This window comes from Vespula vulgaris, chromosome 21 (assembly GCF_905475345.1).
Source record: "Vespula vulgaris chromosome 21, iyVesVulg1.1, whole genome shotgun sequence".
In the NCBI taxonomy this organism is placed as follows: domain Eukaryota; kingdom Metazoa; phylum Arthropoda; class Insecta; order Hymenoptera; family Vespidae; genus Vespula; species Vespula vulgaris.
The window spans coordinates 1519831-1533847 of NC_066606.1; the positions used below are offsets into that span (position 1 = coordinate 1519831).

General features: G+C 32.9%; 1 protein-coding gene across 8 annotated transcripts in view; it reads right to left on the reverse strand.

The window, feature by feature from the left end:
• The window catches only part of LOC127071323 (protein hu-li tai shao), a 23345-nt gene continuing 9328 nt past the window's right edge, over positions 1-14017 (reverse strand). For 2 of the 8 annotated variants that reach the window (XM_051010446.1, XM_051010448.1), the window contains exons 11-14: positions 13810-13947; positions 13538-13609; positions 13107-13181; positions 8203-12285 (exon numbers count right to left, since the gene is read on the reverse strand). In XM_051010446.1, coding sequence (XP_050866403.1) covers positions 9329-12285; positions 13107-13181; positions 13538-13609; positions 13810-13947 — 3242 coding nt within the window. In that variant the 3' untranslated portion in view covers positions 8203-9328. Of the gene's footprint in view, positions 4899-6064; positions 6209-7410; positions 7479-8202; positions 12286-13106; positions 13182-13537; positions 13610-13809; positions 13948-14017 lie in introns of those variants that run through there. The other 6 variants (XM_051010450.1, XM_051010449.1, XM_051010452.1 and 3 more) reach the window with 6 other exon arrangements.

A 14017-nucleotide genomic window follows, 5' to 3' on the forward strand; every position in this document is an offset into this window, starting at 1 on the left:
TTCTTTCTTTCATCGGTACAGTGCTTTTTTCTTTTTTCTTTCTTTCTTTCTTTCTTTCCTTCTTTACTTATTGTTAGGCAGTATAACAGCAGCTGTTATATTTAATTAAATTCCGTTAATTACAGGAATTACATCTTATAAATCGTGTATATCGGACTTTTTGTATGAATCTCATGCGTGTAGGTGCGTATAATCGTCCGTCGTCTGATGGCAATAAATGGCGGCAATAGCGGCCTCCTGAAATGAAATATCTTTTACGGAAGCCCAAAATTGGTACTCTCAATTCAATTTGGTATTCCCATAATAATTATTAATATAATAAAAATTGCGTTGGATTTGACATCGTCAAATTATTAATAATTCTTTGCATCTTATTCGTAAATAACGTGCGTTTAAGAACCTTTGATAATCTCTACTACCAGATTCGATTACGTGTTATAATTTCATTTGATATTCTTTTCGCGTCTTCTTTCTTTTCTTTTCTTTTTGTTTTTTTTTTTTATAAATCTTACGAAGTTTTTTTCTTTTCTCTTTACTTTTTTTTCTTTTTCTTTTTTTTAAACATAGAATCATTGAACACTATAACAGTACGTACAACCTACGTGTTTGCATTCTCTCTTTTGCGATTCTTCATTAGAATGATTTCATTAGTTTAACTTCATTGCCGTAAATAAGTAAGTACATTTCGGACTTGTTTGTGCTTAGAGGAGAAAGAAAAAAAAAAAAGAAAGAAAAATGAAAAAGAGAGAAAAACAAAAACGGAGCGCATATAAAATATAATGATTTACATCGTAAGTATGATAATCATTTAAATGTCTCGTTTAATCGAAAATTGACGTATCCATTATCTCTCAACTTCTCTATTAATCTTATATATCAACTAAATAATGATATTATTTCACGATAATTTCGTATCTTACTATTTTGCGAAGGGCATAAATACGTGGAGAAAAATATCCACGTTTGAGCAGGTAGAGGAGTGAAAGGGCTGGCAGCGATAGCGGCGAGGGGGAGGAGGAGAAAGCGCGTATAATCACGAATAGCCTGCGCAACACACTTATTATACAAACCTAATACGCACTTTTCGTAAATAATTTATTCATTTAATGCCCTCCTAACGAAGAATAATTTGGATGCGCGTATTCACGTATATATGCATGTATGTATATATGTATGTATGTATCTAAACCAAAAATTTTTCAAGATCACTTTTCGTTTCGTTCAAATTGATATACATTTCAATGTTCGGCTCGAGGTAAAATATCATATACAAAGTATTATATATATATATATATATGTTTGTTTGTTTGTGTGTATGTATGTATATATATATATATATTCCGTTTCGTCGTGTTGATATCGTTTAAAATGATACCATATTGAGACAGGAATTCAATGCCTTGTTCTTCGTTAACTTGTTGTAATCGTTCTCAATCAGAAATCATGTCCCAATACAGATTTACAAAATAGCAATATATGTATATATGTGTGTATATATATATATATATATATATATATATATATATATATATCATATATATCTTGTAAACAATTCGGAAATAATTCGTAATACTGCACATAACATCTAAGCCTTCACAATGCTCGTAATACATAAGCCTTGTCAATTCTAAATTTGTAAAACTTATTATACGTTGTTGTAGCCTATAAAAAGAGCGGGGGTAAAACGCGATGAACAGTGTACCTTTACAAATAAGCGAAAATTAATAATATAGTAAACATAATAATAATAATAATAATAATAATAATAATAATAATAATAATAATAATAATAATAATAATAATAATAATAATAATAATAATAATAATAATAATAATATTTAAAAAATAATAAAAAGAAAAAAAAGACGTATAACGCCGCGAAACAACACGACCGATCTCTCATAATAAATTCGACTCTTAGAAATATCGACTTTTATGTTAAAACTATAATAAAGAAAACAAACAGAATCGCCCGCTCGGGAAAATATGTAATCTACGTCTGGCAGTAGAAGACTTTTCTCGCTGCTAAGTGACTCCGTCTATATTTTCATATAATAATCAACTTGCAAATAAGTTTGTAAGAGGTTAATATACATATACATATACATATACGTATATATATATGTTTATATATGTACATATATATGTATGTATGTATATGTATATATGTATATATATATGTATAAGTTTTGGTCTTATAAAATTGAATTAATTTACAGTATCTCTTAAATGTAAATGTGTATCCTCGATCGAATAATCAAAATTACATTATTCTAGCTCATAATAACTTAATAACAGCTTACAGCTTAGCTCCGTCGTTAATGCTTTCGCGTTTATGCGAACAACGACGAACGCCTTTAATATATTTGCACATGCTTTTATAATTAATACACGACCCTGCCACTTTAACAAACTCTCTCTCTCTCTCTCTCTCTCTCTCTCTCTCTCTCTCTCTCTCTCTCTCTCTCTCTCTCTCTCTCGCTCTCTCTCCATAATCATTCGTTTAATCTATACTCGCCTCATCGTATTAAAACGCATTGTTAAACACGCGATTCCATCTTATCGTTGTGTTATGATATCGAGCGACAATAAATGGAGAGAAAATAAAATCGATTTGTACGAATGAAGAGAAAAGAACGTAGTCCAATAAAACACTTTCTTTCTTTTTTCTTTTCCACTTTTTTTCTTTTTCTTCCGTTTCTTCTGTTCTTTTCTTTATTATTCTTTTCCTTTTTTTTTGTTTTTCTTTCGACAGAGTTAATTCGTCGTCAAAGGATAAATGCGCAGAAAGAAAGGATAGGAAGAAAGAAAAGAGAAAGACAGATTTAAAAAAAAAAAAAAATCGTTCGGTCCTCTTCTATCGAAAACCTCGTCGATAAGAAAAATCTTCTTTCAATAACACTCACCGATAAATAATTAAATTAGATATGAAGATACTTTTTTTTTCTTTTAAATCGATTTGTTCAAACGCGTCGAGAGTTACAATCCGATGATGACGATGACGAATGACGATGACGATTATCGTTAATTCTCTTTTTTCGTAGACAATTAGAAAGAAAAAACAAACAAACAAACAAAAAAAGAAAACAAAAATACAAAAGTTAAGAGTCGAGTTCACGAGCCATTGCGATTCTCTGTTAATTTTCTTTTTTTTTTTCTTTCTTTTCCCCCACCTCCCGCCTCCTCATGATCGACGTTATAAACGACTTGAGAAGATACATTCATAGTATCGATTTTTGTTTAACAAGCAACAGTTTTTATAGTTCTCTTTAATTCGTTTTCATGTATATTTATGTATATATGTATGTATGTATCTATGTATATATGTATGTAAAAAGAGGATAGTAGATGCTCGGGCCGAGAATTCGAAAGCGCAAAGATCGGCACAAGCTGTCATTGGTGTCTTCGACAAAGACGAGTAAAGAATATGACTAGGGCCGTCTTTGGCGAAATGTATTGTTATGTCGTATTGGTCGTCGATAAGAGAAGTCCGATACGATAAAGAAAAGAAAAAATTACACGACTTTTACGAAACATACTTTCGTAATATGATTCTATGTATATGTATATATATATGTGTGTATATATATGATAGTGACTCCTTTAACCTGTTAATCGTAAAATTTGTCAGAGATTGTAAATAAAAACGTGTAAATTATATATACACGATATAACTTTTTATTCGATTAAAATATAACGATATCGATTAAAGGGATCTTTCTTTTAAATTCGTTCAATACATAATAAAACATAAAAATGATTATCAATGTAGATGCGATTAATGGAAAGTGAAAAAAAAAACGAAACAAGAAAAAAGAAAATTAGAAAAATAACGAATGATATATATTTATTTATATTTATTATTATTATAATAATTATTATTATTTCTTGTTTTTTTTGTATGTATTACGTACTATCGTTAAAAAAAAATTTCTGACGAGTTATGATCGTCGTCATCGGTTAACAGGTTAAAGGTACAAGCTCGTTTTGCATGGGCAAACGAAAAAAAAAAAAAAGAAAAGAAAAAAAATAAAATGAAATAAAATAAAATAAAATAAAATAAAATAAAATACTACGGGGGGAAAAGAAAAACATTAATTTGATTCGTGGCGACGTAGAAAGAAGGAGGTAATTGTTACCGTCTTACCACCCTCTCCCCTCCCTTTTCCTGCGGACGCGTACACGTGCGATTTTGTTATCCTTTTTTTTTTTTGAATAAACTTTTCTCTTTTCTTTTCTCTCTCTCTCTCTCTCTCTCTCTCTCTCTCTCTCTCTCTCTCTCTCTCTCTCTCTCTCTCTGTTCGTTCTTTATTTTTTTGTTTTGTAAGAAAAAATCTTTCTGATCCCTGTTTAATGCACCTTCGAAATGGCCTTTAAGGATGTACTACTTATATATGTTATATCAAGAAGGGAATGGGGGAGAGACGGAATCAAGTATTAGCTAATAGAATACACTGGTGTGCGATGCTTAAAAAATTAAAAACGTAAAAATGTCACACACACACACACAACGGTACTATTATAGATTCCTTATCGTAGATGCAATGCGATGGCAGTCTTGTATCCTGGAAAGATGCTGTGATTTATTGTTCGGCCGCTTTGATTTTTTTTTTCTATTTTGTTTTCTTTTCTTTTCTTTTCATTTCTTTTTTCATTCCAACATATATGTATCGTTCTCTCTCTCTCTCTCTCTCTCTCTCTCTCTCTCTCTCTCTCTCTCTCTCTCTCTCTCTCTCTCTCTCTCTCTCTCTCGGCCTCTGATCATTTATATTATTGGTCGTCCTGCCTTCGGGTTTCCATGCTCCTTCCTATTGATTTACAACATTTCGTGCTTCGCTCGGAAAAAAATTCGTGTTCGCTTCTTCGTATTAACGGTAAGTTTTTCTTCGTGGCAGTGTCTGTAAGGTAAAAGAAAAAAAAAAATAAAAATTTTAACGAGATTTAATTCGCAAAAAAAGTAATTTAATCACGAAAAGGGAAATAGAAAGAATTTTTATATGGGACATATAAAGATTTTTATCATTTTTCTTTTTCTTTTCTTTCTTTTCTTTTCTTTTTTTTTTTTTTTTAATCACTACTCGACGTCCAGTTTTACGCGACGCTATGTATTACGATGACAACTGTACTACTATATTTTCCAAGTCGCGATGATTCGTTTTTACTGGCCTAAAAACAGTGAAGATGATGCGATATGTTTTTGCCTAATAATGCAAAGACTGCAAATGCAACTAGCAATAGCTCGACTAATTCTAAGAGCGATGCTGCAATCCCGCACTCTAAATCTCACCTGTTTCAGCACACATCCCAACACTTTTCTAAAACACATTTGAAACTCTTTTCTTTTTTCCGTTCTTCTTTTTTTTTTAATTTCATTACGATCGCTAATAATTTAAAAAAAGGAACATTAATCTACGCGACTTTTACACAACACTTATTTCACACTTATATAACAGTTTATTCATAATAATACGTTGTCGTTCAATGAACAAGAGAGATAAAGCTGCTGCAATTTGTAATCTGGAAATTATTTGATAAATATTCTCTTTCAATCGTGTTTTTCGGACCAACGATAGCAACGACATTCAAATTTTTATCTTGAATAATATATTTTTTAAACAATATTTATTACATTACTCGTTCTTGTTTCTTTTTCTCAATGAAAATAATTGAAGAATTAAATATCAAAACTATTTATAAAGATAGGAAACAATACAATGATAATTATACATATTTTTGAAACGTATAAAAAAATTTATCAATTGCCGTCGCTGCTTCGAAACTGACCTTCTCTTTTTTCCGTAATTCACAAAATATTCTTTCTTTCTTTCTTTTTCTTTTTTACGGAAGAAATATATTAACGCGACAATTTAATACGACAGAGAAAGAAACGTCCTTGTCGTGCTATGATTTGGAATATAAGCGAATTGAAATTTTTGTTCGAACATTGATTACACGATTCAAGGAAATTCGAAAAAAGATTGATTAAATCGGATATGAAAAAAAAAAAATTAATACGGTTCTATAAAATAAATAAAGTTGAAAATATTATGCTCAAAATACGAACCTTCGTTATGGCTACCTACGCCTCGACCGACTTCTTCTTTTCCTTTTTCTTCTTAAGAAACGACGGCGTCCTAAGGCCCTTCTTCTTCTTTTTCTCCTTCTTCGGCGATTCCTCGCTAACGCTCACGTCCTGCGACATGGAACCCTTAACACGGAAGGTCCCAACCGTAACCATAAACCTTTCCGCATGCACATGCGCAACGTCGTCGATATGGTTTTAGGATCCCTCAGTGAATCTCGTTACGATCGATTTGATTATTCGTTTTGATCGATCTGTCACGATTGAAAAATTTTGAATGGCTCGCTTAAAAAAAAAAAATAAAAATAAAAAAAAATACACTACGTATGCTTCCATAATTTTTGTAAAATTATATCAATATCAAAAATTTTTAGAGCGATGAAACTTCGAGCCATTATTTAAATTTCGAATAAATAAAAAGAGAGTCCTTGGAGATCCTAAACCTTTCTCCTTCGATTGCATTCGAGTCATGCATATTAGCACTATTGTATAGGCAATGAAATGGCGATTTGAATGAAAAAATGGAAACAAGAAAACAAATAAAAAGAAAGGATATATATAGAAAATAGAACGAAAGAGGAACATCTATGTCGAAGCTTCGAGCTTTGTAAAAACAAGCAGCTAGGGTTGCCCATTTAACTATGGCTTTCTTATATACCGCGTTCTCGAGTAGAAATTCCAATTGCGTGGTTTTTTTTTTTTTTTTTTTTTTTTTAATTATTCATACGGCTGTCTAAAGTCGCAGATCCTACGTACGTCGATGCGCTTGCAAGCATTTGTAATTTATGTGGTTCTTTGTCGTTTTTGTTTTGTTTTTTTTTATTTTTTAATTTGTTTTTTGTTTTGTATTTTTTGTATTGGATGTAATGTGCCGTATGATTTATATGATATGACCACAGGAGCCACGATGAATATAGTAGAGACTGGGAACGGAACAGGCATGAAAGTAAAATTATGCATATAAATGTATGTATGCGTTTTTAGACATTAAGAAAGAAAAAGAAAAAAAAAAGAAGAAGAAAAAAACAAACGATAAAGACACGACGTACATGTTATCAATTGTGAACATCATGACAATGAATAAATAAGAAATGAATTGTTATGGAAAGTTCGAAAAGCTCTGAGAAAAAAAATTAACGAGAAGCCAAACACCATAGATGCTTCTCACATTATTAAACATTATTAAACGTTAAACATGGACACGTGTATTAGTTTTCACATTTAGAGAGAGAAAGACAGAGAGAAGAAATTTTAGAGAAAAAAAAAAGAAAGAAAGAAAAAAAGAAAAGAGAAAAAAAATAAATAAAAGGAATGAATGTTTAACGAACCTCCTTGCTACTTTGAGAAAATGTACTGTGATGGGCGTCCGAGTGATCGCCGTTTACGGTATTTTCTCCTGAAACACAAAAGTTATTTTATTTTAACGAACATTCATATAGCTCTCGTCGATCGATTAAAAAAAAAAAAAAAAAAAAAAAAAAACACAAAACGATCGCACGAATTAAATTGAAATATTAATTCTCGGATAATCGATAATCTTTTTTTAAGATTTCTTTTCTATTTTTTTTTTTTTACAAAAATCTTTTGTCAGATCAAACATATACGATGGAACAATTTCAAATGTAAAAAAATGTTTCAATTGTGTATCTCCGAGGATTAAGATTATATTAATAATTAATATTAATAAAATGTTAGCCATTGGATAAATAAGCGTACCGATATAATCGCAACTTACCTTACAAATGCAGGATAGCGTTATTGTGATTGATGTTTTTTAGGTGATTGTGATCATATAGCTCGTTACAGTGAATTGTGTTGTGACCCTTAACCTTTTTCTTTCCCTCTCCCTTTCCTTTCCCTCTCCCCCTCTCTCTCACACACACACACACACACACACATTCTCTCTTTTCGTTCGAGTAGATTCACCAAAGATCGTGCAAAAGGCAAGGTGGCACGTACGATTCGATTAAAGCGTTGGTAGAACATTTTAATGAGGTACGTATAATTATCGATCAAAAACAAGCAGTATAATGTCGAAAGAAATTAGGGAGATTAATTATCCGTGCGTTCGTGATTATTAAATGATATACCAGGGACTAAGGAATACGTTTTTACATATATACAATTTATAATAATAAATATATATAAAATTTATTACAGATATTAAAAAAAAATTATATAAATATATAAACACATATGAATATCTGCAATAAAATTTATTATATATATATATATATCATGTTTTATTTAAAAACCAAGAAAACTTTATGTAAAATATTATATTAACCCTTCGTACTTGAGAGTTTCAGAACGGTGCCATTATTTCAACGCAAAATTAAGATTATTATTTTCATTTTTTTTTCTTTTTTTTCCCCAGAGTATCTCTGAAAATTCGATAATAAAACGAATTAAATCGGGGGCGACAAATGATCCTTTTAAGCGTGCAACGGGTCAATGAGCAAAAGAATAATCGTACGAAACATGCAAACCGTAGAACTTATTCGTCCATCTTGAGTTATAACAATTACCACACGAATTCGTTAGAAGGGACTAGAAACAAAAAAAGAAGTACTCCTGCAAAATTGCTCATCAATGTAAATGTTTAAGACACAACGTAAACGTTTATTATTCTTATCATAAAAACAGGAACGCATAAAGCGTCTCCGTACTAAGTAAATGTATCTATGTACATTAATATATTTGACCTACGATCCTACATTAATATAATGAAAAAAAAAAATAAAATAAAATAAAAAATAATAAAAAAGAGTAATAATAAAAAAACAGTAGAAGAAGAAGGAGAAATAGAAAAGAAAAATCATTAGCACGTTCATTTGTGCGATGGAAAAACATAAAAAAAAAAGGGAAAGAAATGAGCTCCTTACTCATTCGTAATGAAGTATCAAAAAACAAAAATAAAAAAAAAAAGAACAAACGAAAGAAAAAAAAAATAGAAAACGTGAATAAACAAATTGATTTTTTTCCTTAACTTACGTTGCCTTATCTGTATCTTATCATTCCGTGTATTAAACTATATATCTAATCTGTCATTATTCTCCTCGTGAAAAGAAAAGAATATTACATTTATAGATAAAAATTAGAAAGTGAAGATAAGCGATAAAAGTAAAGCGAAACGTCAATCAGAAAAATAGTTGTGGTCGTGCGAACGAAAGAAAAAGAAAAAAAAATAATAATAATAAAAAAGAAAAAAAAATAAGAATTTGAAAACTAAATCACAAGTAAATCTCATTGCTCCGAAATGAAGGAACGATCGTCTTGGGTGGATTCGATCAAAGAATTGATACTATTCAGTTTCATCCCTGATACCAATCTGTACAAAGAAGAATCCTCGTATCGTGGAAGCATGTGAGATCCCGTAGTAATGTCGTTTTTACCGAAATAAAATGAATCCGTTTGAAAATTATCAGTTTTCGGATTAATGATCTCGTCGAGACAGGCGAGTTCTTCGACGACGTTCTTCGTAGACAAAACTATCGACTTAGAGTTCATCAGTTTAGCATTTTCCGTCGTTTCGAGAACGTCGTTAGGTCCTACGTCGTCATCCTTGACGAATGTAAAATGATTTTTAGAATCGACATAGATTGGCGATTCTGAGGGTGACTCGAAATCGTTACAAATGATATACGTCGCGTCCGAAGAAATGGATACTCGATCGGCCGACTCGTTGAAATTCGATGGATTTGAACATGATGATGGTCTGCCAGACGTATTGTACTCGCTACTATCGTCCTTGCAAGTATAATAATCCGTCGATTTAATCGATTCCTCGCTGGCACTGACGTTTATACTATCCTTTTCAACGAATGACGTTGTTATCGTTTTCGTTGCTGTTGTTGTCTCGGTCCTGTTTTCTCGACTTTCCAATGAACAATCGACGCAACATTCGAGACAAGTATCTACGAGCACGCTTGTAGTTTCCTCGTTAAACGATTCATTGCTATTCTCTTCCGTTATTGGTGATAAATCATGACACTGATGATCGTTCCTGCAATCATCGAATGAAACATCGTTCGAGTTTACGTTTTCATTATCGACTGTCGTTATTTTATCATCGATTACGATCCATCCGTTGCTCGATCTATATTGTTTCGTACTCGTAACCCCGTCCATGTTAACCGTGGTATCTTCGAAGTTCTTATGGTGATGATGATGATGATGGTGGTGATGATGGTGATGATGATGATGGTGATGACGATCATGATCTGAAAATTCCAAATTCGTTTGACAATCAACATTAACGTTTCCTTCTTCGTTTGTACGTTCGATCTCACTGTGTTTACGTTTACGCGACATCTTCGTCGTTTCATTGAATGATGAATTATTTTCTACATCCGACTCGGATCTCTTCACTTGAAAATTTAACGTTAAAACGTCGTTGTTCGATCGATCGGTTATAGAACAAAATTCGAGAACTATCTCGTCGTTCAACGGTATCTTCTTCTTTTCCGAATGATTTTCCGTTATTAATCGAACGTTACGATTTTCGTCCACGTCGTCATCGTAAATATTTTCTATTTTCTCGAGAATATTATCATCGATGCCGTCTTTGCCATGAGACTTTTTATCGTCATTTTCGTTCGATTTCCCTGAGGAACGACGTTCGAGACAAGTACACGTTGTTAACGTTTTATCGATAATCGATGGATCGGTTGTTCGATCTATTGATTTTATCGTCGAACATTCCTCAATATTATTGTTTTTAATTGTTTCAATAACGTCGTTACTCGACTCGTGTAAGATTGTCGATCCATTGATATACTTCTCGTCATGATCGATCCTCGGTGTAGAAACAAAAACTTTATCTCCCGTGTCATGCTGATCGATCACGTGATGTACGAGTTCGTCGATAACGATCAAATTTGATTCCGTAGAAATCGTACTCTTCGATGATACGTTCAAGTTAAATGTAATACGAGATGCCTCCTCTATAACCTCGTCCACTATGCTCGTTGCCTCGACGTATGCTCGATTAACATCGAGTTCCGCTATTATTTGATTAACGCTAGTATTCATCTCCTCGCTAAAAGATGCACCAAGAAAATCTTCCAACTCTAGAATCGTACCCGTCGGCAATTCTAATATATCCGATCCGTTATTAGAGGATTTTTCGTGGTAATCGGTGAACGAATTATCGGTGGAATCATCCTGATGAATATTTTCCATGGATGGACATTCGGATATAGAATTTGATTCGTTCGCTCGTTTCGTCGTTTCATTCGTTTGATCATCATCCTCGTTCGACGACCTATTAACGACGTTGTCAACGTTGTCGTTATTCTCACAAGCTAAAGTCGTCGATACATCGTTCGACGGCGTCAAACTATAGATCAAGCTCATGTTCGTCGAATCCAAATTATACTTCACCGAGGCGTCCGTCACTGGCAAAGCGTTCAAGCTAGCACGAGACGGCAAGATCTTGTCGTTTATACATTTTATCACATCACCTAGACTATCACGACGATTATGATCGTACGATCCCTCGTTGTTCTTCCTCGGAATCGACAAACAGGTCACGCATTGACAATCATCTTCCCAAATAAATTTACATTCGCTAAAGTAACTTACATCCTTCCTCTCTTTTGTATCATTCTTGCGACAAGTTAAATCTTTTCGATCATCATCCACCAGACATTCAGAAGACTCAAATATTTTCTCGTTTATCAAATTCGTTAACGTCCCGTCGTCGGCTTTCTCTATTGCCGCATCATTTTCCGTAGTCTCGTCGTTATGATTTACGTTGGAAGGTAATCCTTGAGTCACGTCACTAGGTCTCTTATCCTCGTTTCGATCGTTAGTAAATTTATCAGAACATTTTTCTCGAGCGAATTTGTTCCCATCTTTCCCTTGAATCGCACAGTTGCCGCCGTTCAGCATTCTCTTCTCGTAATTATCGAAGAACTCGCGTCTCGCTTTAATACGAGTCAAAAAATTCTTCAATAATCGCGTTTCATTGTTGCTACGAGTATCTGCGACTTGTTTACCATTGCTCTCGTCGTTAGCTTTCTTAACCGGCTTCCAGGTCGCGTTCCACGAACGTTCGATCAAGGTGGGTTTCATACGTTCGGCGACGACTGAACTGCGAACTACCTTTAAATGCGGATTATCATGAAGCTCGGGAGATCGCCAGCCTGAACGAACGCTAGTACTGGATTCGCTGCCGCAACCGCTTGATAGAGCACAATCTGTAAAATGACATTGTCCAAAGACAAACGAACCTCAGTTTCTAAAAAACAGATTTCTTTTCTTCCACGTTCAAAATCTATTCGCTCCGAGAGTAGTACGACTGTGAGCTCGTTATGATCACGGATCGCTCACACCTTCCACCCCAATCATCCCTGTTTTCCCTCTATAATCCCATTGAAAATAAACGATAACATTTTCGAGATTCTTCTCTATGTTTTCGATCAACTCCGTATTATCGTGCGCCTCGTATTAAAAAATCATTCTCTCGCTATGGTCAACAAAATAAAAAAATAATAAATAAATAAATAAATAAATAAAAAATAGAAAGGAAGAAGTAAAAGCATGACAACAAGCACGACGTATAAATTTTTCATTTTCATGTGTGTATATATGTATATACATATATATATATATAGATTAATAAATTAATTTATTGCACGATCGCTAAATCACAAAATAATATAAGTATATAGAAATGATTTAGCAGATCGTAACATATTTGGGTGTATGTTAAATTGTTACGAAAGAGAAAAAAAAATAAAACAAAAAAAAAATAATGATAAGTGCGGACATAAAATTTGTACAAGAAATTTCGGCATGTATGTATGCGGTGCAAGCGTTAGCGATCATAAAGATTCCTTCTCTTAACCATGTTAGAAGCAAAATATAATAAATATTTAATGCAAGGGAAAAATGTATAGTTTATAATCGTGCGTGTGTGCGTTTGTAACGTTAAAGGCAAACGTGCGATCATGCGTTACCTGATACAACACACTTCTTTCTCCTTTAACCTCTCCTCCCTTAACTAAGAACCGCTTACCTTGCCTGCTAATATCACTTTCTGCTTCGATCGCAGCACGTCGCATTTCATTGAGGAACTCTGTAGTCGCATATGCTGTATCAAGAATAAACGATTACATGCATACGTCAAAATTGGGGAGGACAGGAAAAATATTCACATGCGATAGAGAATACTTTTTTCCTTTTTTCTTCTTATTCTTATTCTTATTATTATTATTATTATTGCAAGAAATACTTATTAATGGGGAGTAATCAAAGAAGATCCAAACGTATAATCATACAAGGTATGCAATTGGATAATAAACATGCGACAATTCCAAAAACTCTAAAACCATTAGATACTACTTTGCGTTTCATATCATATCTTCTAAACAGCCAAACCATTCTTGCATGGTATAACAACGATTAGTTCTCTGTAAATTTTTTGTAAATTATTGCAAATACACTTACCGTCACTTAGAACGACTTCTGGCTGACTGGGCGCAGGCACTTGTTTCGTTTCTATCCGTAAAACTCGTGGTTCTGTAGATAAAAAAATAAAAAACGCTGTTACTAATGTTTTTATCGTCAAACAATTTTTGATCGTCAAACAACAATTGGCAATAAACATAGGTCTTCTTTTTATATGATGGAGGCGTATCGTACAAGGGAAAAAAAAGTATAAAAGATAATAATAATAATAATAAATAATAATAATAAATTTAATTGAATATTTCTCTTACCGTCTCTACTCTCTTCCTCGGTCTCAGACGTAACAGAGACCGGTGACTGAATCGGACTCTTGGCAGTGCTAGATTCGTGTGTTGCACGACTGATGTTGAATGACGACAATGCCTCCGATTCTGACTGTGACTCGTCATCTAATTACAAAAAATTCTTTATACATTACTTTCTTCCCGGTTGTAAAACGAAAACATTTTTATGATAAAT